The sequence below is a fragment of the Babylonia areolata genome, chromosome 1 (assembly GCF_041734735.1).
Source record: "Babylonia areolata isolate BAREFJ2019XMU chromosome 1, ASM4173473v1, whole genome shotgun sequence".
Taxonomy (NCBI): domain Eukaryota; kingdom Metazoa; phylum Mollusca; class Gastropoda; order Neogastropoda; family Buccinidae; genus Babylonia; species Babylonia areolata.
Genome location: NC_134876.1, coordinates 89,862,019 through 89,887,453, shown reverse-complemented (window position 1 = coordinate 89,887,453; position 25,435 = coordinate 89,862,019). Strand labels below are relative to the sequence as shown.

The 25,435-nt window shown below is 41.6% G+C and overlaps 1 protein-coding gene across 4 annotated transcripts in view; it reads right to left on the bottom strand.

Annotated features, from left to right (window-relative positions):
• LOC143288969 (uncharacterized) overlaps window positions 1–25,435 on the bottom strand; it is a 39,910-nt gene that overhangs the window by 1,623 nt on the left and 12,852 nt on the right. Inside the window, exons 4-25 of one of the 4 annotated variants that reach the window (XM_076597679.1) lie at window positions 24,893–24,976; window positions 24,211–24,372; window positions 22,138–22,228; window positions 20,819–20,871; window positions 19,834–19,980; window positions 19,528–19,621; window positions 19,227–19,246; window positions 18,125–18,271; window positions 17,709–17,802; window positions 17,274–17,299; window positions 16,403–16,549; window positions 15,711–15,804; window positions 15,382–15,407; window positions 13,847–13,993; window positions 13,067–13,160; window positions 12,592–12,617; window positions 11,661–11,807; window positions 11,221–11,314; window positions 10,722–10,747; window positions 8,714–8,860; window positions 4,299–4,392; window positions 3,197–3,333 (exon numbers count right to left, since the gene is read on the bottom strand). In XM_076597679.1, coding sequence (XP_076453794.1) covers window positions 3,197–3,333; window positions 4,299–4,392; window positions 8,714–8,860; window positions 10,722–10,747; window positions 11,221–11,314; window positions 11,661–11,807; window positions 12,592–12,617; window positions 13,067–13,160; window positions 13,847–13,993; window positions 15,382–15,407; window positions 15,711–15,804; window positions 16,403–16,549; window positions 17,274–17,299; window positions 17,709–17,802; window positions 18,125–18,271; window positions 19,227–19,246; window positions 19,528–19,621; window positions 19,834–19,980; window positions 20,819–20,871; window positions 22,138–22,228; window positions 24,211–24,372; window positions 24,893–24,976 — 2,097 coding nt within the window. The remainder of the gene's footprint in view (window positions 1–3,196; window positions 3,334–4,298; window positions 4,393–8,713; window positions 8,861–10,721; window positions 10,748–11,220; window positions 11,315–11,660; window positions 11,808–12,591; window positions 12,618–13,066; window positions 13,161–13,846; window positions 13,994–15,381; window positions 15,408–15,710; window positions 15,805–16,402; window positions 16,550–17,273; window positions 17,300–17,708; window positions 17,803–18,124; window positions 18,272–19,226; window positions 19,247–19,527; window positions 19,622–19,833; window positions 19,981–20,818; window positions 20,872–22,137; window positions 22,229–24,210; window positions 24,373–24,892; window positions 24,977–25,435) is intronic. The other 3 variants (XM_076597689.1, XM_076597697.1, XM_076597705.1) reach the window with 3 other exon arrangements.

Below are 25,435 nucleotides of genomic sequence, written 5' to 3'. Positions count from 1 at the left end.
TGATGACAATGATGATGATGATCATCATCATCAGTGTCACCCTCATGGCTGAGGATAAGAAGAATATAACAACAACGATGACAGCAACAACAGCACCACTGACCACCATCACTGCATAACCACAGCATATAATGATGATACGACTAACAGCAACATACTGTCAACAATAGCACATCAATGCATAACCACAGCATATAATGATGATACTACTAATAGCAACATACTATCAACAATAGCACCATCACCACTGCATAACTACAGCATATAATGATGATACTATTAATAACATACTATCAACAATAGCACCACCACCACTGCATAACCACAGCATATAATGATGATACTACTAATAGCAACATACTATCAACAATAGCACCACCACCACTGCATAACCACAGCATATAATGATGATACTACTAATAGCAACATACTATCAACAATAGCACCATCACCACTGCATAACCACAGCATATAATGATGATACTACTAATAGCAACATACTGTCAACAATTGCACCACCACCACTGCATAACCACAGCTTATAATGAAGATACTACTAATAGCAACATACTATCAACAATAGCACCACCACCACTGCATAACCACAGCATATAATGATGATACTATTAATAACATACTATCAACAATAGCACCACCACCACTGCATAACCACAGCATATAATGATGATACTACTAATAGCAACATACTGTCAACAATTGCACCACCACCACTGCATAACCACAGCTTATAATGATGATACTACTAATAGCAACATACTATCAACAATAGCACCACCACCACTGCATAACCACAGCATATAATGATGATACTATTAATAACATACTATCAACAATAGCACCACCACCACTGCATAACCACAGCATATAATGATGATACTACTAATAGCAACATACTGTCAACAATAGCACCACCACCACTGCATAACCACAGCTTATAATGAAGATACTACTAATAGCAACATACTATCAACAATAGCACCACCACCACTGCATAACCACAGCATATAATGATGATACTACTAATAGCAACATACTATCAACAATACCACCACCACCACCACCACTACCACTACCACTGACAATAATATAATGATGGAGTCTCCCGTCGGTCCGACGGGTGAGTAGGCAGGCAGGCTTATCTGTCGGTGTGTGTCCTCATATGGGAGAAGAGGCCGATTCTGGATGCGCAGCACTTCCCACAGGTGTTACAAGGGAAAACGTCTCCAGAAGTTGGGCCCTGCTTCCTTCGCTCACGCTTCTCCTTAATGGCCAGCGTTCTCTAGTTTTCAAACGTCTTTATGCCACTAGAGCACAGCATCCTCCAGCGAGAGCGGTCAAGGGCATCAGTTTCCCAGGAAGCGATGTCTATGTCACAGGCTTTGAGGTTTGTCTTCAAGGTGTCCTTGAAGCGCTTGCAGGGTATTCCAAGTTCGCTGTGTCTTAAGCATTCAACAATAGCACCACCACCACTGCATAACTACAGCATATAATGATGATACTACTAATAGCAACATATTATCAACAATAGCATCACCACCACTGCATAACCACAGCATATAATGATGATACTACTAATAGCAACATACTATCAACAATACCACCACCACCACCACCACCACTACTACTACTGACAATAATATTTTTTTTGTGGTGATTTGGATGTTAATTTTTCAGAAGAGACAGTTAATCGACTTACTGGGTGTAACATTCACTTTGCGCGATTAAAAGACCTTGCAACGGTAAGGGAGTTACCACTAGCAAAATTCTGTAGGAAAAATGAAAGTGGATGTGGACAGAAAATCTGTACCAACCCTGCATTTTACTGTCCTGTCCTACCCTGTCATGTCCTGGTCTGCTCTGCCCAAACCGACATTTCCAAAATCGACAGCACATCCCAAATCACAAACACACCCAAAGCTAACAGCCCTCCCCAAGCCAACAGCCCGCTCCAAAAGCAAAGCTCCACCTGAACCTGGCATTGCCCAAACCAATAGCCCGACGCAAATCCGACATTTCCCACATCAACAGATCTTGCGTGCGCAGCTTTGACCAGCCAAACCCAATCCTACCCAAATCAGCTTAAAACAGACATGCTCTCTCACCTCCTCGCTTGTGTGTGTGTGTGTGTGTGTGTGTGTGTGTGTGTGTGTGTGTGTGTGTGTGTGTGTGTGTTTGCTGTGTGTTTTGTATGTATGCATGTATGTATCTATGTGCATGCGTGCTTGTGTGCGTCTTTCAGTTGTCTACATTTTTGTTGTTATCATTATTTCGTTTTATCTTTTTATTTTATTTTTATATCTGACACATTTCTTGATTTATTCAATGACATGATCCCTTTTAATTATTCTCTCTTACCTATGTTTTAAATCATATGCATACATTTGCGTGGGGGATGTCTGAGTGGATGTTTTAGTGCTGTTGTAAAGCGCACATGGAGCTTCAAGAATATGCGCGATAGCAAGACGTCTCAATAAAAAAAAACAAAAAAACAATTGTTATTCAAAGAAACAACATAGCATAGGCACAAAAACACAAAAAAACATGAGAAGGGCATGAAGCATGGCTTATTCAAGCCACATACAATAAGAAACAATCAAAAACAAGACTTAAGTTAAAGGAATCAATGTAATCATAATTACATTGACAAGTACGAGGCAAACCAATACATGAAGAGACACACCAAATTACAAAGATAAAGTCTTGGAAGCGAGAGAATTTGAGTGCGCTGTTTCGAATCACGGTTCAGCCGCCGATATTTTCTCCCCCTCCACTAGACCTTGAGTGGTGGTCTGGACGCTAGTCATTCGGATGAGACAATAAACCGAGGTCCCGTGTGCAGCATGCATTTAGCGCACGTAAAAGAACCCACGGCAACAAAGGGGTTGTTCCTGGCAAAATTCTGTAGAAAAATCCACTTCGATAGGAAAAAGAAATAAAACTACACCCAGGAAAAAAAAAACAACCCAAAAAATGGGTGGCGCTGCAGTGTAGCGACGCGCTCTCCCTGGGGAGAGCAGCCCGAATTTCACACAGAGAAATCTGATGTGATAAAAAGAAACAGAAATACAAATATAAATATTGCAAAAAAAAAAAAAAAAAAAAAAAAAGGACACAGTTGTAGTCGTGGTGGCAATTTGCTCACAGACAAAAAAACAACATCTGCTTTGCTTCTCACCTCCTCCTTGTACAAGTCCTGGTCAATGATGGCGATGTGGTCCGTGCACACTGTGCACCAGTTCACGTGGATCTTTGCCACAGCAGCATCCCAGGCCTCACGCAGTTCCTCGTTGGGCCCTGAACGGACCCCTTTGTCTGTAACCAAACATCGTCCCCTCTCAGTCTTCATGTCAGCAGCAGCATTTTGTATCTCTGTTTCAGTGTGCTGATTGTTTGATTTTAAAACACGGTGGCTCCAGGTAAACACACACACACACACACACACACGCACGCACGCACGCGCTCACACACACACACACACACACACACACACACACACTGACAGAGATCAGCGAAGAAGAGCATTATATCGATAGCGAATAAGCGCATATGAACTTGAAATAAAACTGAGAGAGGACACTGTAGCATAACTAGGAATGACCGGCTATGTAAAGCGTGTGTAGTTAAAGAGGATGAACAATATTTTCTGATAAAATCATTATTATTATTTTCATGAATGTAGTATGTATCCAACTTGAGATCACGCCTCCTTGTTAATTTCCGATCATCAAATCATTGGCAAGATGGCCGCATTGAAAACACAATACTCTAAACGCCGAGTTCTCTATTGCCATTGAGCTACTTTCAACCAGAACGCGAGAAACACGTAACTATGTCTTGTGGAAGATCCTGTACGCTCACAATCTATTGCTTTTTATCTGTTTGTTGTATTTAGTTTAAGTGTACATAATTTCTATCACGGGTTTTGCGAAAAGAAAAATATGATTTGAGTTCTGAGTTCTACACACACACACACACACACACACACACATACACACACACACACACCACACACACACTCACACACACACACACACACACACACACACACACACACACACACACACATTCCTTCATCATTATGTCATTCTAATCAAAAGACTACTGCTGCTGTTGCAACAACAATAATTGCTAGTAGTACTAATTTTACTGCTGCTACTACCACTACCCGTTCATTCACCACTCTCTTTCTCTCACACAGACACACACAGACATCCACAGACACACACACCGACACACACACACATACACACGCCACTTCTGTGTTACTCGTCAAGTACCTGAGGAAGAACACAGTGTGAGGAATGTACAGGCTTGTTTGGGATCCACACCATTGGACAGTGTTGTCACCACCAGTGGAGCCAACGACAGGCACTGCACAGCAATCACTTGTTCAACAAAATTTCATACAGGTACAAACATCTCTCTCTCTCTCTCTCTCTCTCTCTCTCTCGCAGCACTGTTTCTTTTTTCTCCTTCTTAACTGTCTTTCTTTCCTTACTTTCTTCCTTCCCTCTGTCTTTCACGCTTGCACACACTATGTTATTTTGTGGAGAATTGTGAATTTTCTATGCCATTCATTTGTTCTGTTGTTTTTTGACTCACTTGTGTAAACAAAGTGAGTCTATGTTTTAACCCGGTGTTCGGTTGTCTCTCTCTCTCTCTCTCTCTCTCTCTCTCTGTGTGTGTGTCCGTGGTAAACTTTAACATTGACATTTTCTCTGCAAATACTTTGTCAGCTGACACCAAATTTGGCATAAAAATAGGAAAAATTCAGTTCTTTCCAGTCATCTTGTTTAAAACAATATTGCACGTCTGGGATGGGCATAAAAAAAAGAAGCCTAATTATATGCAAACTGCATTTACTGTCATATGTATATTTTTTGTATTCTCTAAACTTGGCACTTTGATCTGATATTCTGAAGAGCAGTCATTATTATCATTTTCTGTTCAAACAGGAACTTCTTTTGCTAAATATGGAAGTTTTATTTATTTTGCAAGCGTTTTGGTGCAGATAGTAAAAAAGGGAAATTACTCTGTAATTAATGCTAGGGGAGTTAATTTGCTTTAAACTGATCTTTCTCATCTTAAACATTACATTTTGAAATTATACTCAATACATAAAAAGCTTGGATTTTTAAATTATTATTATTATTATTGTTGTTGTTGTTGCCATGCAATGTTTTCTTTCTCTTTTTTTCCTTTGTATTTCCTGGACTAGTTTATACGTTTTCTTTACGAGGGAAGGATGAAAACATGCCAATAAGTGCCTGCTCCTTTTCCCTCAATAAAAAAGTTTCGATTTCGATTTCGATTTTTCTCTCTCTCTTTCTCTTTCAAAGACTTCGTATAATAAAACCTCGCACTGAACAATGGAAAATATTGGAAAGATATGATAAGTTTAAAAGTATCTTTCAAGCGGAAAAAAATTATTGCAACAATTAACACAGAATGTCTCGACAGATTAAGGTAGAGAACTTTTGGACTGCTTGTACAGAAAAAAACGACCCGTCGATAGACTCCCTTTGTCCAACACACACACACACACACACACACACACACATACACACACACTCTCTCTCTCTCACACACCCACAAGCAGGTGTACATGGACAGCTTCAAACAAACAAAACAAAAAAAAGAAAAAGAAAAAAGAACAACAACCACAACAAACGTCAATAATCAGAAAGTGTTGTGCTCCGCACTCTTTTCTCTGGACTCTTTTCTCCTGTATGGTCATGTTGTCGTGATGGGCTCTTTTCTCCTGTATGGTCATGTTGTCATGATGGACTCTTTTCTCCTGTATGGTCATGTTGTTAGGTTGGACTCTTTTCTCCTATACGGTCATGTTGTTATGATGGACTCTTTTCTCATGTATGGTCATGTTGTTATGTTGGACTCTTTTCTCCTGTATGGTCATGTTGTCATGATGGACTCTTTTCTCCTGTATGGTCATGTTGTTATGTTGGACTCTTTTCTCCTGTATGGTCATGTTGTTATGTTGGACTCTTTTCTCCTGTATGGTCATGTTGTCATGATGGACTCTTTTCTCCTGTATGGTCATGTTGTCATGATGGACTCTTTTCTCCTGTATGGTCATGTTGTTAGGTTGGACTCTTTTCTCCTGTATGGTCATGTTGTCATGATGGACTCTTTTCTCCTGTATGGTCATGTTAACATGATGGACTCTTTTCTCCTGTATGGCCATGTTGTTAGGTTGGACTCTTTTCTCCTGTATGGTCATGTTGTTATGATGGACTCTTTTCTCCTGTATGGTCATGTTGTCATGATGGACTCTTTTCTCCTGTATGGTCATGTTGTCATGATGGACTCTTTTCTCCTGTATGGTCATGTTGTTATGTTGGACTCTTTTCTCCTGTATGGTCATGTTGTCATGATGGACTCTTTTCTCCTGTATGGTCATGTTGTTAGGTTGGACTTTTCTCCTGTATGGTCATGTTGTCATGATGGACTCTTTTCTCCTGTATGGTCATGTTGTCATGATGGACTCTTTTCTCCTGTATGGTCATGTTAACATGATGGACTCTTTTCTCCTGTATGGTTATGTTGTTAGGTTGGACTCTTTTCTCCTGTATGGTCATGTTGTTAGGTTGGACTCTTTTCTCCTGTATGGTCATGTTGTCATGATGGACTCTTTTTCTTGTATGGTCATGTTGTCATGGTGGACTCTTTTCTCCTGTATGGTCATGTTGTTATGATGGACTCTTTTCTCCTGTATGGTCATGTTGTTCTGTCGGACTCTTTTCTCCTGTATGGTCATGTTGTCATGATGGACTCTTTTCTCCTGTATGGTCATGTTGTTAGGTTGGACTCTTTTCTCCTGTATGGTCATGTTGTTAGGTTGGACTTTTCTCCTGTATGGTCATGTTGTTCTGTCGGACTCTTCTCTCCTGTATGGTCATATTGTCATGATGGACTCTTTTCTCCTGTATGGTCATGTTGCCATGATTGACTCTTTTCTCCTGTATGGTCATGTTGTTAGGTTGGACTCTTTTCTCCTGTATGGTCATGTTGTTATGATGGACTCTTTTCTCCTGTATGGTCATGTTGTCATGATGGGCTCTTTTCTCCTGTATGGTCATGTTGTCATGATGGACTCTTTTCTCCTGTATGGTCATGTTGTCATGATGGGCTCTTTTCTCCTGTATGGTCATGTTGTCATGATGGACTCTTTTCTCCTGTATGGTCATGTTGTCATGATGGACTCTTTTCTCCTGTATGGTCATGTTAACATGATGGACTCTTTTCTCCTGTATGGTTATGTTGTTAGGTTGGACTCTTTTCTCCTATATGGTCATGTTGTTATGTTGGACTCTTTTCTCCTGTATGGTCATGTTGTTATGATGGACTCTTTTCTCCTGTATGGTCATGTTGTTAGGTTGGACTCTTTTCTCCTGTATGGTCATGTTGTTAGGTTGGACTCTTTTCTCCTGTATGGTCATGTTGTTAGGTTGGACTCTTTTCTCCTGTATGGTCATGTTGTTATGTTGGACTCCTTTATCCTGTATGGTCATGTTGTCATGATGAAAAAAACGCAAAGTCATCCCTTACGAGAGATAAGAGATGTCTCCATTTTTGTTTGAAATGATAAAGGCGTTCAGCTGGTAAGTACTGACAATTTCTTCTTCTTCTTTGTTCGAAGGCTGCAACTCCCACGTTCAGTTGTATGAACGAGTGGGATTTTACGTGTATGACCGTTTTTACCCCGCCCATGCAGGCAGCCATACTCTGTTTTCGTGGGTGTGCATGCTGGGTATGCTCTTGTTTCTGTAACCCACCGAACGCTGACATGGATTACAGGATCTTTAACGTGCGTATTTGATCTTTTGCTTGCATATACAAACGGAGGGGGTTCAGGTACAAGCAGGTATGCACATATGTTCACATGGGAGATCGGAAAAAACACCCTTCACACACCAGGCGCCGTTACCAATGTTCGAACCCAGGACCCTCAGATTGAAAGTCCAACGCTTTAACCACTCGGCTATCGCACCCGTCACTGACAATTTCAACCTCAGCCGCCGCTCTTTCCATCATTATATGCCCGAGATCTCTGGCAGTAATATATACCGCTTTTACTGCAAAACCAAACAACCAAGTGAAATCGACACGATGATCTTTGTAGTTGCATTTCTTGTGAAGAGGGAGACAGAGAGAGAGGGGATGAGAGAGAGTGTATGTGTGCGTGTGAGTGCGCGTGGTGTGTGTGTGTGTGTGTGTGTGTGTGTGTGTGTGTGTGTGTGTGTGTGTGTGGGTAGATGTGTAATGCGGTTTGGCTGACTGAAATGGAGAGGCACGTAAATTTCAGTAATCTGTATATTTGTATATAGCTATTTCCATTTGGAGCCATTTAATTTATCGTTTTATTTTCTATTCATTTTATTTGTTTGTTGTTTTCTTCTTATGTTGGACATGTGCTGCTGCCAAAAAGATAATCTCTGTACCAAAGTATAGACAATAAAGTTTGTGTATTGTGTATTATTGTGTATTGTGAAATCATCTCTCCTTCGGTTATTTTGTGTGTGCAGAATTAGTTACTCAGTTCTCATGTTAGACAGATTTACTATGAACCACAAGTTGTTACACCTAAACATGAAAAATAATACTGATCATGATTAAAATGATACTACAACAACAACAACTACTACTACTACTAATACAGAAGATGACTCACCGTGTCTTTGATAGAGTCGGGCAGGTCGTTACACAGTTTGTAGACGGTGGCGTTGATGGCGGCTTCTGTTGAGTTTTCCGCCAGGTACTTGTCTACTTCCTGGACCAACAGCTCACACAGCTCACAGACCGGGCCATCCGACACACGCTGCAACACCATCACCAGGCACAGACCTTTATGTTTTCTGAAGTCTTTGGAGTAAAGACTGGTGTAATGTTGTACTGGTCATAATCTTTTTTTTTTTTTTTAAGTAGGTTCCCAATCATTTGTACGTCCCGTGACTTCTACGTTGCTTGTGTGTGTGTGTGTGTGTGTGTGTGTGTGTGTGTGTGTGTGTGTGTGTGTGAGTGTGTGTGTGTATGTGTGTGTGTGTGTGTGTGTGTGTGTGTGTGTGTGTGTGTGCATTTTACTTATATATACGATTTATTCCCTTGATGTTTTTATTTATGTATTGTTGTACAATACCTTATGGTCTTAACGTGTGTGTGTGTGTGTGTGTGTGTGTGTGTGTGTGTGTGTGTGTGTGTGTGTGTGTGTGTGTGTGTGCATGTGTGTGTATGTGTGTGTGGTTGTGTGTGCGTGCGTGCGCGCATGTCATTTTTAGTAATCTTATACCCTTTTTTTGTTGGATGTTTTCATTTGTTAATATTGTTGTGCAATACCCTATTGTCTTAACATGAGTATGTGTGTGTGGGGGGTGGGGGGTGGGGTTAGTATATCGTCAGCTATTGGGAATTCTTATTTGACTAGATTTAATCTCTTCTTATGTTGCGCATGATTTTATGCCAGTGTTTACAATGAGCCTGTGATTGCACAACTTAATTTCCATGTGGATTAATAAAGTGTTTTTGATTTGATTTGATTTGATTTGAAGTAAAAAAAGGATTTATTTAAACTCTATTCGTCCTTCATTAAAAATGGTTTTATCACCAGTACATCTTTGGAAAAAAAGAGAGAACAAAATACAAACAGTGGGGAACTTTCAGTTTCAGCTTCTCAAGGAGGCGTCAGAAGCTTGCTGTACACATGAACTCGGTTTATCGTGTCACCCGAATGAACTGACGCTCAGTTGTTGTTGAACGGAAATGGGGATGGATAGGCCATACACTACGCAAGCCTGCAACAAACATCACAAGACAGGCTCTTGATTGGAACCCACAGGGGAAAAGGAAAGTTGGCCGTCCGAAGCAGACCTGGCGGAGAAGCATTGAGGCAGAGACAAGGGCGGCCGGAATGACGTGGGCCGAACTGAAGAGGACCAGCCAGAGCCGGGTGCGTTGGAGGAGTGTTGTTGCGGCCCTATGTTCCCCACGGAATCAAGAGGAATAAGTCAAGTAAGTCAAGTCAGTTGTTGTTGGTTTTTTTTCAGTCAAACTTGGAAAAAAGGGCGAGACTGGGATCCCAACCCGGACCTCATGCACACAGCATTGGCCGATAATAGTGGAGTATTGGCCTAGAGGTAACGCGTCCGCCTAGGAAGCGAGAGAATCTGAGCGCGCTGGTTCGAATCACAGCTCAGTCACCGATATTTTCTCCCCCCACCGTTAGACCTTGAGTGGTGGTCTGGACGCTAGTCATTCGGATGAGACGATAAACCGAAGTCCCGTGTGCAGCATGCACTTAGCGCACGTAAAAGAACCCACAGCAACAAAAGAGTTGCTCCTGGCAAAATTCTGTAGAAAAATCCACTTCGACAGGAAAAACAAATAAAAACTGCACGCAGGAAAAAAATACAAAAAAATGGGTGGCGAAGTAGTGTAGCGACGCGCTCTTCCTGGGGAGAGCAGCCCGAATTTCACAGAGAGAAATCTGTTGTGATAAAAAGAAATGCAAGTACAAATATAAAATACAAATAAGCGTCACAACCATTCTGCCATCCTCCAGAGAGAGAGAGAGAGAGAGAGAGAGAGAGAGAGAGAGAGAGAGAGAGAGAGAGAGAGAGAGAGAATGGAGTCAGACACTTTTTTCGATAAAAGCAATGAACAGACATAATCGATTTGCATCTTACCTTAACATTTGATGGTGACTCAAAATCTGAAACAAATTGACATCGAATTGAGTTGAACGGATGCTGAGTATTACAATATATTATCAATGCATATTCTATAAATCTATCTTTGTAAGAATCTTCGTTATTATGTTTGTTTTCATTTGATCCATTGCACACATTACGTACACGCATGCATGCATGCACACACACACACACACACACACACACACGTGCGCGTGCACACACACACACACACACACACACACAGACGTGCGCACGTGTACACACACACACACATACACATGCACAAACACATACACACACACCTGATTGTAAGGTTCGTGTGTACTTGCAGAGGCACAATCACTCACACAGACATGCATACATGTCTGCACATACAGAGACATACATACATACACACAGACACTCATATACACAGGCATACACATTCACACACACACAGACACACAGACACACAGACACACACACACACACACACGTGTTACTCGTCAAGTACCTGAGGAAGAACACAGTGTAAGGAATGTGCAGGCTTGTTTGGGATCCACACCATTGGACAGTGTTGTCACCACCAGTGGAGCCAACGACAGGCACTGCACAGCAATCATTTGTTCAACAATATTTCATATGCACACACATCTCTCTCTCTCTCTCACAATGCAGGTCTTACAAACTAATTCATGTCACCCTCAACCATCACTCATAACAGTGTTCAGAAACCGATATATCAAAAAGTGACAACTGCCACTTTGACTGCGAAAGGTAACTAACATCTCCAAATTACTGTATTTTTGTCTGTGTGTAGAATTAGTCGCTCAACTCTCATCTTAGATAGATTAAAATAAACATATGATGAATTACATCAGAACGTTGATGATGATGATGACGACCATGATGATGATAAAGCTATTAATAATGATGATACAGTAGATGACTCACCGTGTCTTTGATAGAGTCGGGCAGGTCGTTACACAGTTTGTAGACGGTGGCGTTGATGGCGGCTTCTGTTGAGTTTTCCGCCAGGTACTTGTCTACTTCCTGGACCAACAGCTCACACAGTTCACAGACCGGGCCATCCGACACACGCTGCAACACCATCACCAGGCACAGACCTTTATGTTTTCTGGAGTCTTTGGAGCAAAGACTAGCGTAATGATGTACAAAGAACTTGTGATACATTTTTCCCAATCAGATGTGCGTCTTATTATCATTTTTGCGTGCTGATAGTTATAAGAAGGGGAATAATTTGAACGTTATTTATCCATCATAGAAATGGTTTTATCAACAGCACAACTTAAAAAAAAAAGAGAGCATAAATACAAATAAAGGGAGAGTTTCAGTTTCAGTTTCTCAAGGAAACGTCACTGCGTTCGGACAAAGTTATATACGTTACACCACATCTACTGGACAGATGCCTGACTAGCAGCGTAACCCATCGGGCTAGTCGGGGTTTGAGATGCACAACTATCTGTACATCTATCAGAGTGGATTGCTTCTACATAATTCTACCAGAGGACAACACGTACGTTGTCAGTTTTTTTCTCCAGTGCTTCAAGTGCGTGCAGCATACGGGAACTCAATTTATTTCATCCGAATGACCAGAACCTCAGTTTGATTTTCCAGTCAAACTTGGGAGAAAAGACAAGACATGGATTCGAATCCCGACCCTCATGGACAAGCATTGGAAGATAAGTGTCTTAACCATTCAGCCACCCTCTAGAGAGAGGGAGACATAGACAGAAAGAGAGAGACAGGGTAAGAGAGAGAAATAAAGAAAGAGAGAAAGAGAGAGAGAGAGTGAGAGACAGACAGACAGACAGAAAGACACATGTTGAAAGTATTGAACTTTCATCGATGATTTGCGTATTACCTTAACAGCTGAATGCGGCTCAAAGTCTGAAACAAATTGACATCGAAGTGAGTTGCATGCACGCTGAATATCATATTGTATTAGCAATGCAAATCCTATTAGTTTATCTTTGTAAGAATTTTTCCCGTTTGCTTATATATACACCTGATTGCAAAGGTTCGTTTTTAAGTACACACGAACTTACACATACATAGATATGCATACGCACCTGCACACACAGACATACAGATACACACAGGTATACAGAGGAACACAGACACAAAGAATCACATGCAGACAGATGCACACACAGAGACACGCAGAGAGACACACACACCTGCTTGCACAGATTCGTGTGAACTTGCAGATGCACACGCACATACATAGACATGCATATGTATGTGCACACACAGACACCCAAATACACGTAGGTACACACACACACACACACACACACACACACACACACACCACTTCTGTGTTACTCGTCAAGTACCTGAGGAAGAACACAGCGTGAGGAATGTACAGGCTTGTTTGGGATCCACACCATTGGACAGTGTTGTCACCACCAGTGGAGCCAACGACAGGCACTGCACAGCAATCATTTGTTCAACAATATTTCATACAAAGCCCACTCTCTCGCCTACCGATGCTCACAGTCCCACAGGTGCAGATACTGCCACGTGTAGGACGGCCTCGGCAGGAGGAGGTTTATTCTTTGGAGCTCCGTCTCCTAGGGTGACTTCCAGCCAAGGATAAGAGCTCCCCCTGCCCTTTGGTCATCCTCTTCCGCCTTCACAGCCATTGGGAAAGGTTTCCTCCTCCGCCTGGTCCGTGGCTGGGAGACTTCACATGCGGCAGGTAGTACTGGGTTACATGGTACGAGTAGCAAGGGCTATGCCCCTGACCTCACACACACACACACACACACACAAACAAGCAAACAAAGAAACTAACAAAAACAACAACAAACACAGCTGGTACAAACGGACGCACGTCACCATCAATCGTCACTCAATGCAGTGTTTAGAAACCGAGATCTCAGAAAGTGACAACTGTTACTTTAAACTGACAAAGAAAACTGACATCTCCAAAATATTATACTTCATTTGTGTCTCTGTGCAGAATTAGTCACTCAGCTCTCATTTTGAATAAACATTTATTTTCATTTTATCAATCTATTATGAATTATATCGGAACGTTGATGATGATAATGATGACAATGACGACGGTGACGATGACGACGACGATGATGATAATGCAGTGGATGACTCACCGTGTCTTTGATAGAGTCGGGCAGGTCGTTACACAGTTTGTTGATGGTGGCGTTGATGGCGGCTTCTGTTGAGTTTTCCGCCAGGTACTTGTCTATTTCCTGGACCAACAGCTCACACAGCTCACAGTACGGGCCATCCGACACACGCTGCAACACCATCACCAGGCACCAATCCTTATGTCCTCTGAAGTCTTTCGAGTAAGGACTGGTGTATTGATATACATAAAGTTTGTGATACGTGTTTCCCAATCATTTGTGCGTACTGTTTCTTTCAAAAAGGGATTCATGTAAACGTTATTCCTCCATGATTATAATAGTTTTGTCAACAGCACAACTTTGAAAAAGGTCAACAAAATACAAACAGAGGGATAGTTTCAGTTTCAGTTTTTCAAGGAGGTGTCACTGCGTTCGGACAAAGCCATATACGTTACACGGCATCTGCTTGGGAGATAACTGACCACTGGGATAACCACACGGACTGGTCGGGCTTCGAGTGCATGCATACGTATACCTAAAAGAGTGGATTTACTTATGTTGTCATGGGTTCTTTTTCAGTGCGCGAAGTGCGTGCTGCACACGTGAACACGGTTCATCGCCTCATCCAAATGACCTGAAGATCAGTTTGATTTTTAGTCAAACTTGGGAGAAAGGGCGAGACTGGGATTCGAACCTGAAACCCCATGGACACAGTTTTGGCAGATAAGCATTTTAACAATTCTGCCACCATCCAAAGAGAGGGATCGAAAGAGAGAGAGAGAGAGAGAGAGAGAGAGAGAGGGAGAGAGAGAACAAGAACAAGAACAAAACTTTAATCTCCAGGCCTCCGGCCCCTAGAAAGAGGTCAAAAGTACACAATATGGTGATCACTCAGCCACAACAAAATGTAAAATACGTACTAACTTAACCTGTACAACAAAAGTGTTTCTCGTGCATAGTAAATTAATTCTAACTTTCATCATTGTTGTCACAGAATTCCTGTCGTATCTTCAGGGCATTAAATATATAAATGCATAGTTTACGAATACTGTAAACAGAACCATTCTTCATCAAGTGAACATACGATTGACCTAAGTTGGTTGTGAGCAAACATTTTTGTCATTATTTAAGCAAAGAATGAAAGATATATTTATGCAGGAGTGGGACGAGTCAGTAATGTCTAAAGATATATATCATAACTACAGACTGTTTAAAACTGGTTTTCAGTGTGAGCAATATTTTGAATATGTGGATAAAAAGTGTTTTAGGGACTGTTTGGTAAAATTACGGCTTGGTTTGCTCCCAATAAATGGATCATTTTTTAGAAGAACATTCAAATGTAATTCAAATTACGCATGTAAACGTTGTAATGTAATCGAAGATGAAAACCATTTTATAAACAATTGTGTCCTTTACAATAACCTGCGGCAAAAACATCTGAACTCTGAAGGAGAGAGAGAGAGAGAGAGAGAGAGAGAGAGAGAGAGAGAGAGAGAGAGAGATGGTGACAGAAACTTATGTGGATATAAGCAATGTAGATTCAACAACTTGCATCTTACCTTAACATTTGATGAGGACCCAAAGTCTGCAACAAAATGACATTGACGTGAGTTGAATGGCAATACAAATACTATAAGTCTATCTTTCTATGTATCTTTGTATATTTTTTAAAATTTTGTTTGATCCATTGCACACACAAATACACACGCGCGCGAACACACACACACACACAATATATATATATATATATATATATATATATATATATATATATATATATACATACATTGATACATACTTATGCATTCAAACAAACACACGCACACACACAAACACACACACACTCACACAATCACACACACACACACACGTGTTACTCGTCAAGTACCTGAGGAAGAACACAGTTTGAGGAATGTACAGGCTTGTTTGGGATCCACACCATTGGACAGTGTTGTCACCACCAGTGGAGCCAACAACAGGCACTGCACAGCAATCATTTGTATAACAATATTTCATACGGGTACGACTCTCTCTCTCTCTCTCTCTCTCACTCACTCACTTACACACACACACTCACACATACAACATATCAGTAACACATACACACACGGACTCACACAACACACACACATATACACACATGACGCACGCACGCACACGCGCGTGCACGTGTGTGAGCACATGTGCACGTGGAAAAAAAAAAAAAAACCCACCCCAACAAACAAAGCAAGGAAACTAATAAACGTCAACAACCAGAAAGTCAAAATTCCAAATTTGTTCATCCATGATTGCAGAATATTATGATGGAAAAACAAATATTCCTAACATAACACAGGAGTGATTTTTTTTTTTTTTTTTATAATTTCAACCCCTACATTGACGGACAAAGAAAACTGACATCATCAAAATTACTGCTCTTCAGGATTTTTTTTTTATCTCTGTGCAGAATAATTCGTCCAGCTCTCGTTTTGGACAGACTTTTTATCTGCTGTGAATTATATTTGAATACTGACGATGATAATAACGATGATGATAATAACAATAATAACGATAGTAATGATAATGTAGTGGGTGACTCACCGTGTCTTTGATAGAGTCGGGCAGGTCGTTACACAGTTTGTAGACGGTGGCGTTGATGGCGGCTTCTGTTGAATTTTCCGCCAGGTACTTGTCTACTTCCTGGACCAACAGCTCACACAGCTCACAGACCAGGCCATCCGACACACGCTGCAACACCATAACAAGTCACCGACCTTTATGTTTTCTGAAGTCTTTGGAGCAAGGACTGGCGTAATGATGTACATAGAACTTGTCAAACGTTTTTCCCAATCGGTTGTGTGTCTTATTATCATGTATGCCTGTTGTTAGTTAGAACAAGGGGATTCATTTGAACTTTATTCGTCCACCATTGAAATGGTTTTATCAACAGAGCAACATTGAAAAAAGAGAACAAAATACAAACAAAGGGATGGTTTCAGTTGCAGTTTCTTAAGGAGGCGTCACTGCATTCGGACGGAGCCATATACGCTACACCACAACTGCTGGGGAGATGACTAACCAGCGGTGTAACCATACGGGCTGATAGGACTTTGAGTGCATGTAGGCCTATATGTATACCTAACAGAGTGGATTTCTAGGACAACACTTATGTAGTCATGGGTCCTTTTTCAGTGCGCCAAGTGCGTGCTGCATACATGATCTCGGTTTATCGCTTCATCCAAATGACCAGAAGCTCAGTTTGATTTTCCACTCAAACTAGGGAGAAAGGGTGAGACTGTGAACCTCATGGACACAGTATTGGCAGATAAGCGTCTGAACAATTCTGCCACCATCGAAAGAGAGGGAGAGAGAAAGAGGGAGCGAGGGAGAGAGAGGCAGAGACAGAGAGAGAAAGAGAGATGGAGACAGAGACTTACGATGATAAAAGCAATGAACATCATTTGCATCTTACCTTAACATTTGATGGCGACTTAAAATCTGAAACAAATTGACATTGAATTGAGTTAGATGGCAATACAAGTACTATGAGTCTATCTTTGTAAGTATCTTCGTTTATTTGTTTGTTTTTTGTTTGATCCATTGCACACACAAATTCACACGCGCGCTCGAATACACACACACACACACACACACACACACACACACACAACACACACAAACACACACAAACAGAAAAAAACACCTCAAAACAACAACAACAACAAACAAAAAAGAACAAACAACAATGAAAACAAAAAAAAACACACTCACACAGAGAAACACCACACGCACACACACACACACACACACACATAGGCTACATACAAACACACACACACGCGCAAACATACACACACACCCACACCCACACACACCCACCCACACACACGTGTTACTCGTCAAGTACCTGAGGAAGAACACAGTGTGAGGAATGTACAGGCTTGTTTGGGATCCACACCATTGGACAGTGTTGTCACCACCAGTGGAGCCAACGACAGGCACTGCACAGCAATCATTTGTTCAACAATATTTCATACAGGTATAACACCCTCCCTCTTTCTCTCTCGCACGGACACAAACAGACAGACTCAAACACACACACACACACGCGCGCGCGCGCGCATGTACACGCCCACACACAAACGCGTGTGTGTGCGTGTGTACGTTCGAGACTAAAAAACAAAACAAAGAAAAAACAACAACAAATAAATGTTAATATCCAGAAAGTAAAAATTCTTATTGTGCTTCTTTCCAAATGGCTCCATGACGACGATGACGGTGGCGACGACGACGACGATGATGATAATGCAGTGGGTGACTCACCGTGTCTTTGATAGAGTCGGGCAGGTCGTTACACAGTTTGTAGACGGTGGCGTTGATGGCGGCTTCTGTTGAGTTTTCCGCCAGGTACTTGTCTACTTCCTGGACCAACAGCTCACACAGCTCACAGACCGGGCCATCCGACACACGCTGCAACACCATCACCAGGCACCTACCTTTATGTTTTCTGAAGTCTTTGGAGCAAAGACTGGCGTACTGATGTACGCAGAACTTGTCATACGTGTTTTCCGATGAGTTGTGCGTTTCATTAAATTGTCAGTGATAAAAAAGGGAGAGTTTTATTTGTACTTTACTAATAATTCATTCCATCATTTTATCATCGGAAAAATAAGACTTGGGAAGAAAGAGAATGAAATAGAATCAGAGAGTGAGAGACAAAGAAAGACACAAACAGAGAGAGAGAGAGAGAGAGAGAGAGAGAGAGAGAGAGAAAGAGTAAGATTTAGAGATTTATTGATGGACAGACAGACATAGACGGAGATAAAAACTACGCCTGAGAATGGAGGAGATAGGTTGATAGATAGATAGACAAATATACAGATAGATAGATAGATAGATAGAGACAGACAGACAGACAGAGGCAGAGACGGAGGCACAGAGATAAAAAAAAGAGAAAGAAAGGGCGAGACAAACATTGACAAGAAATAACTGAATGAGCCACGAGAGTGCTTGCCTGATATCAAAATGGACAAAATTTAATGATTGAAAGGAAACGCTTTTGGTGTTTCAATTAAGATGATAATGGAAATCATCAACACGTGTATAAATGAAACAAACTGCCTTAGCCATTGTCACCTACATTTGACTTCACTGTGATATATTATAATAGCAGATTTTCAGAATGACGTAATGATTAAACACACATAATGTGGGATACTGTTTACATACTACATTCACGTTTCAAGCGATATTTACAAAAGAAACAGAAGTGTGAATACAAAACGATGACACTACCCACAAAAATAACCAGTATATATTTGAAATAGTTAAGATCTGATACTATGAAAATCTGAACACAAAAGGAAGAGCTACTATTTTTAAACATGAAAAAGTGAACACACACATAACTACAATAGTACCTTACCTTTACTTTTGATGGCAACTCTGAAACAAATAGACATGGAAGTGAGTTGAACAGCTAACTAAATGACATCGAAGTAAGTTGAATGGAAGCTGAATACTATATTTTGCCAACAATGCTGATATTATCTTCATTTATTTGTCTGTTTTTGTCTGACTGTTGAACACACACAAGCCCCCCCCCCCCCCTCCTCCCCCTGCCTCCCCCCCCACACATACACGCACGCACGCACACATGCACACACACACGCACGCACACACACACGGACACGCTCACACACACACACGTGTTACTCGTCAAGTACCTGAGGAAGAACACAGTGTGAGGAATGTACAGGCTTGTTTGGGATCCACACCATTGGACAGTGTTGTCACCACCAGTGGAGCCAACGACAGGCACTGCACAGCAATCATTTGTTCAACAAAAAAATATCTCATACAGGTACGAATCTGTCTGTCTCTCGCTCGCTCACTCACATGCACAACACAACACTACACAACACAGGACAACACACACACACACACACACACACACACACACACACACACATGCACAACAGATAAGGAATGAAAACATCAAATGTCTGGACTCGTGAAAAAGTTGTACTCACCGTGTCTTTGATAGAGTCAGGCAGGTCGTTACACAGTTTGTAGACGGTGGCGTTGATGGCGGCTTCTGTTGAGTTTTCCGCCAGGTACTTGTCTACTTCCTGGACCAACAGCTCACACAGCTCACAGTACGGGCCATCAGAGGGAAGCTGAACAGACAGGTTGATTTTAGAACGCAAATATGATACACATGATTCCACAGATTTGGTTGAACAGTGTAGTGCTGTATGAGGTCTGAAAAAACAACAACAGTGTTTTAATCCTTTCCATACGAACGGCGAAAGAGACGACGTTAACAGCGTTTCACCCCAATTACCATCATCAAAATATTGCAAGCGGAAGGCTCTTATACTGAAGACGTGAATGTTGATAAAGAATACCACAATTCTGACGACGGAAGCTAAAGGATGGGTCATTCAGACACCCACTGGACATCCGAGGGGTCTGTGTAGAGGAGAAGAGAGGACTGGCCGTACTGAGTGAGTTAAAATGTGTTATTGTCCGATTTGCGTAAAAGGGATAGAACAGCTTTTTCTTTGCATTCACCAGCTTGTAAATTATCTCCATTGGTTTGTTTTTTGATACATATCTTAGTTGTGGATAGTGAGTCCATTTATCTTTAAAAAAATTCACTCTTGATAACAAGTTATGTGTGATTCTGGAATTTTGATGAAGAACTCAATTCTGAATGCTTTCTGAAAGGCTTAATTTGTAAAATTTGTAATCACTGATTGCTTTATCATCAAAGAAAAAAGTTGATTGTTTTATCATCAAACGAAAAAAATACTCTTCTTTCCAGAGAAGTGAAAACAAAAGTAAAACCACGTAACCTAATAGGCTGATATCAAAGTATGCTCGTGTGTGTGTGTGTGTGTGTGTGTGTGTGTGTGTGTGTGTGTGTGTGTGTGTGTGTGTGTGTGTGTGTGTGTACTCTTATTCAACGATTTTAGGGTATTTACCAAAAGCACTGAATCATTGATATCTCACCTGGGCTTGCATGTTGTTGACAGAAGGATACTCCTGGTGAACTGGCACGGGCGCTGAAACACACACACACACACACACACACACACACACACACACACAAACACACACACGCCACAACGCAATAACGGCAACAGCACACACACACACACACACACACACACACACACACACACACACACACACACACACACGCTTCAAGTTTTAATTATCCTTTCACTCCTATTGGAGTATGGAGGATTACTGCAAAATAATCTGTTCATGCCCAGAACAAACATTTCCAAATACACAACAATGTCACACAAAAGTTGAGAAAACACAAATGTCTTTTAACTCCAAAAGTATAACTAGGCAACATTTGCAAATCTAATCATCTTACTTACAGCTAAAATGACTTTTTTTTGGCCTCCTTTGAGCATATTACACACACACACACACACACACACACACACACACACGGAAAAACAACACTTCTCTTTCTTGCATCTTTACTTTTCAAACAGAAAGCCACATTGTTATATTAAAGTTATATTAAAGGTTTTGATCTTTCAGAAGAAAAGGACTTCCATTCTTTACTTTTTAAGACACAGTAGAACACCTCTCATTGACTGTCAGTATCATGTTATAACATATTATGTATTTTCATGTACTGAATACTACCTTTGTCTCCTTTTTCTGTAGTCTACTTTATAACTGTATATGCTCTCTCTGTCTCTGTCTGTCTGTCTGTCTGTCTCCATCAAGCTAAATAATTTGCCATATAAACAGGAACTCATTTACGGTTTGAATAAAAGGATGTATGGAATTAGATTATTGTCACCCTTAGACACGTGATTAATACGAGGTAACTTAAAACTGTCACGAAAACTACCTATAGTCTTCAATGGTATTCGCCGTAATGCACACGGGACCTCGGTTTATCGTCTCATCCGAACGACTGACCAGACGCTCAGTTTAATTTTCTTGTCAACCTTGAGAGGGAAGAAAATGCGAGACCGGGATTTGAACCCTGACTCTGTCTCACGGACACTGTAGTGGCTGATACGCGCTTGAAACCTTTTCAGTGCCCCTTCAGTGCCAGGGGAAAAAACAGTAGAAAGCGATGTTTCGTCATTAAACAACATCCAAAAACAACAAACCTAAAACTGAGAAAATGGTCTGGAGATATACCACTCTAGATAAAACCGTGTGAACTTTAAGCTTTCCAGAGTTATTTCCCTTCTTCTGATGACGTCATCAGGGACGTCACTATGCACGTACGTGATACGTGCTTGGCACTGAAGGGGTACCATTCTGCCGCCGCCTTCCTTCCAGCAACTTACCGTCAAGACAGAGACCGATGTTGGTGCAGGCTCCCACAGGGTCCACCCCCTGTACCAGCATGTCCACGATGAGAGGGGCGAAGGTGATGCACTGCAGGAACACACCAATTAGTAGTGGTAGTGGTATTAACTCATTCGGCCCTTCGCCCGAGTATTGTTCTGGCGTCAACATTTGTTTCAATAAAACGGTTTTGTTTTTTTTCGTGTTCGTACATGCGCATAAATCATAAGGAAAGGGAATTTACTTACTTCTACCGCATAATTTCTGGGCGTGTCTACACCTAATTTGGAAGAAAAAAAACAACAGTGTATTTCTGCGATTTTTCCGCATCGATATTGCATGGAAGCCTGTTGAGATTGTAAACTCCCCAGCGTAGAATGGGTTAAATAATTCAGTTCAATCCAGTTCTGTTCAATACAATGTACTGTCTGCATGCCTCAAATAATTACAACAGGAAACTTTCCTTAGGGACACTCAAATGTTCGTCAATAGATAATACGTAGAGTCAAATCAAACGACTAACCTACATACAAGCTTTCCTAATACACAACACCCGCGGCAATCTTCAGGTAAAAGGGAAAGATTTAGGCAGGAAAAAAAAGCATCCTGAAACACAACTGAAATAAAATAAATAAATAAACAACAACGGCCAGTAGGAGCAGTAGTAGCAGCAACAGTCGTAAGCGACAGAGACAGCAGCAGGAGCAGCAGTAGCAGTAGTTCACATCAGGAATAGCAGCAGTGACAGTGGTAACAGTAGCAGTAACAACAGCAGGAGCAGCAGTGACAACAGCAGCAGTATGCAACCGTAGTAACAGCAGCAGCAATAGGTGATAGGAGCAATAGAAGCAGCAGCAAGTGACATCTACAACAATGACAGCAACAAAAGCAGCAGCAATAATTACAACGGGCGCAATAGCCGTATGGTTAAAGCGTTGGACTCTCAATCTGAGGGTCCCAGGTTCGAATCTCGGTGGCGCCTGGTGGGTAAAGGGTGGAGATTTTTCCGACCTCCAAGGTCAACATATGTGCAGACCTGCCAGTGCCTGATCCTCCTTCGTGTGTTTTCGCACGCAGAAGATCGAATACGCACGTTAAAGATCCTGTAATCCATGTCAGCGTTCGGTGGGTTAAGGAAACAAGAACATACCCAGCAAGCACACCCCGAAAACGGAGTATGGCTGCCTACATGGCGGAGTAAATAAACAAAACAGTCATACACGTAAAAAAAATGTTAAATGTTACATGTTTGTCTGAGTGTGTATGTGTGCGTGCCTGAAAATCTGATTGAATGAGACAGTAAAACGAATGATGAGCGCCAAATGGCAGCCGTCAGTCGGCTGTACCCAGGTAGGCAGTTTGTTGTGTAAATGACCCCGTGTTTGTAAAGCGCTTAAAGCTTGGTCTCCGACAGAGGATAGGCGCTATATAAGAATCCGTATCACTCAAAACAGCAGCAGCAGTAGCAGCAGTAACTGACAGCAGCACTGGGAGATGATCGCGACACCAGCAGCAGGAATGACTCGTCACATTTTATCAGCAAAATGTGTCTACAGTTCCTCTTTTTACAGACAGATAAACAAATGCAGCTTTATACCAACCTCAATTCAGCCGTTAAACAGCAATAATTGATAATCAGATTTGTGATAAAAGATGTATGCCAGAATGTGTGTTTGTGGAATGTGACATCTTAAATCAAAGTATTGTTATTATAATCTTTTTATGTCTTATGTCTACTTTTAGTATGCTATTTCACGCCTATTTTATTCATATCCTTTAACTGATTTTGTGTTGCACATGTACGGCTGTGATGATGTATGTATGATTTACTCTAAGTTACATTTTAAAGGTTTCGGTTGTGTTGTTGTTATCTACTGTGATTATTTATTGTACGCATGGGTTGCCATCTGAACATTTTGTCTCTTATGTATACATGTTGAATGACTGTGATTTCCGTGTATTGTTTATGTGTTTTACACCACAAATGAAATTTCTCTTGTGGAGATGATAAAGTATTCTGTAATCTGTAATAATAAAGTTTCCCCGTTGTGCTTGTATCTTGTGTTACTCACGGTGTCATGGAGGCCATGGGGCAGGCTGTCACAGAACTTGTACACCGTGGCGTTGGCCGCGGCCGGAGAGCTCTTGTTCCTTAGGGCCGCGTCCACGACTTGAACCAGCAGTTCGCACACCTCGCATGCGTCCTCCCCCTTCCCTTCTCTCTCCTCCACCCTCTGGGGACAGGTCAGTCAACCATAGCCATTCAGTGGATAGATCGGTCGATGAACCAATCAATCAATCAATCAGTCAATCCATGCATCCATCCATAGAGCGATAAAGTACTCACTGACTCACTCGCTCACTCACTCATTCACCTGTGCTCTCACTCACCCCACTAACCCAATCACTCACTCACTCACTCACCAACTCACTCATTCGCACGCCTGCTCGCAAGCTCACTAAATCATTCGCTGAATCAATCAATCCCTCAATCAAATCACACATTCAGTCAACCAACCAACCAACCAACCAAAAACACGCACACATACGCAAAGATGGATAGATAGATACAAACATACATACATGCACACACCCACATAAACACAAGCAAATACCCATTTATGCACACTTAAACAAACACGCACACACGCGCGCACAGCCCAGACACACAGACACAGTCACACACACACACACACACACGCATACACACACACACACGCACGAGTCACAACTAAAAGAGAGGAGGAGGCATACCTGGACATTTCTTGGCACTTGTTGCGTGTGGACGTCCGTGCTTGCCGGACATGCTGTCATGGCCACACACAGGTCACTGGGTGTCTGTCAATGGTCATCATCATAATGATAATCATAATGATAATAATGATGATAATAAAAATGATAATGATACTACTACAACTAAAAAAGAAGATGATATCAATGATAATGATAAATCATCATTATTACCATTGCTTATTTTCATACAGCGCACATTCTTGCGAAAACAAACTCGATGTGCCCAACACTCTGCACTCGCGCAGCTGATGCACAAATCACTCACACCACTCGTACTCACAGTCATTCACACACACACACACACACACACACACCACACACACACACACACACACCATTGCACACACACACACACACAACACATTGCGCACGCGCACACACACACACAGACACAGACGCGCGCGCGCCCACGCGTGCATGTAACATTCACATACACACAACACACACATACACACAACATACTCACACAAACACACACATTCAAATGTTACACACACGCACAAA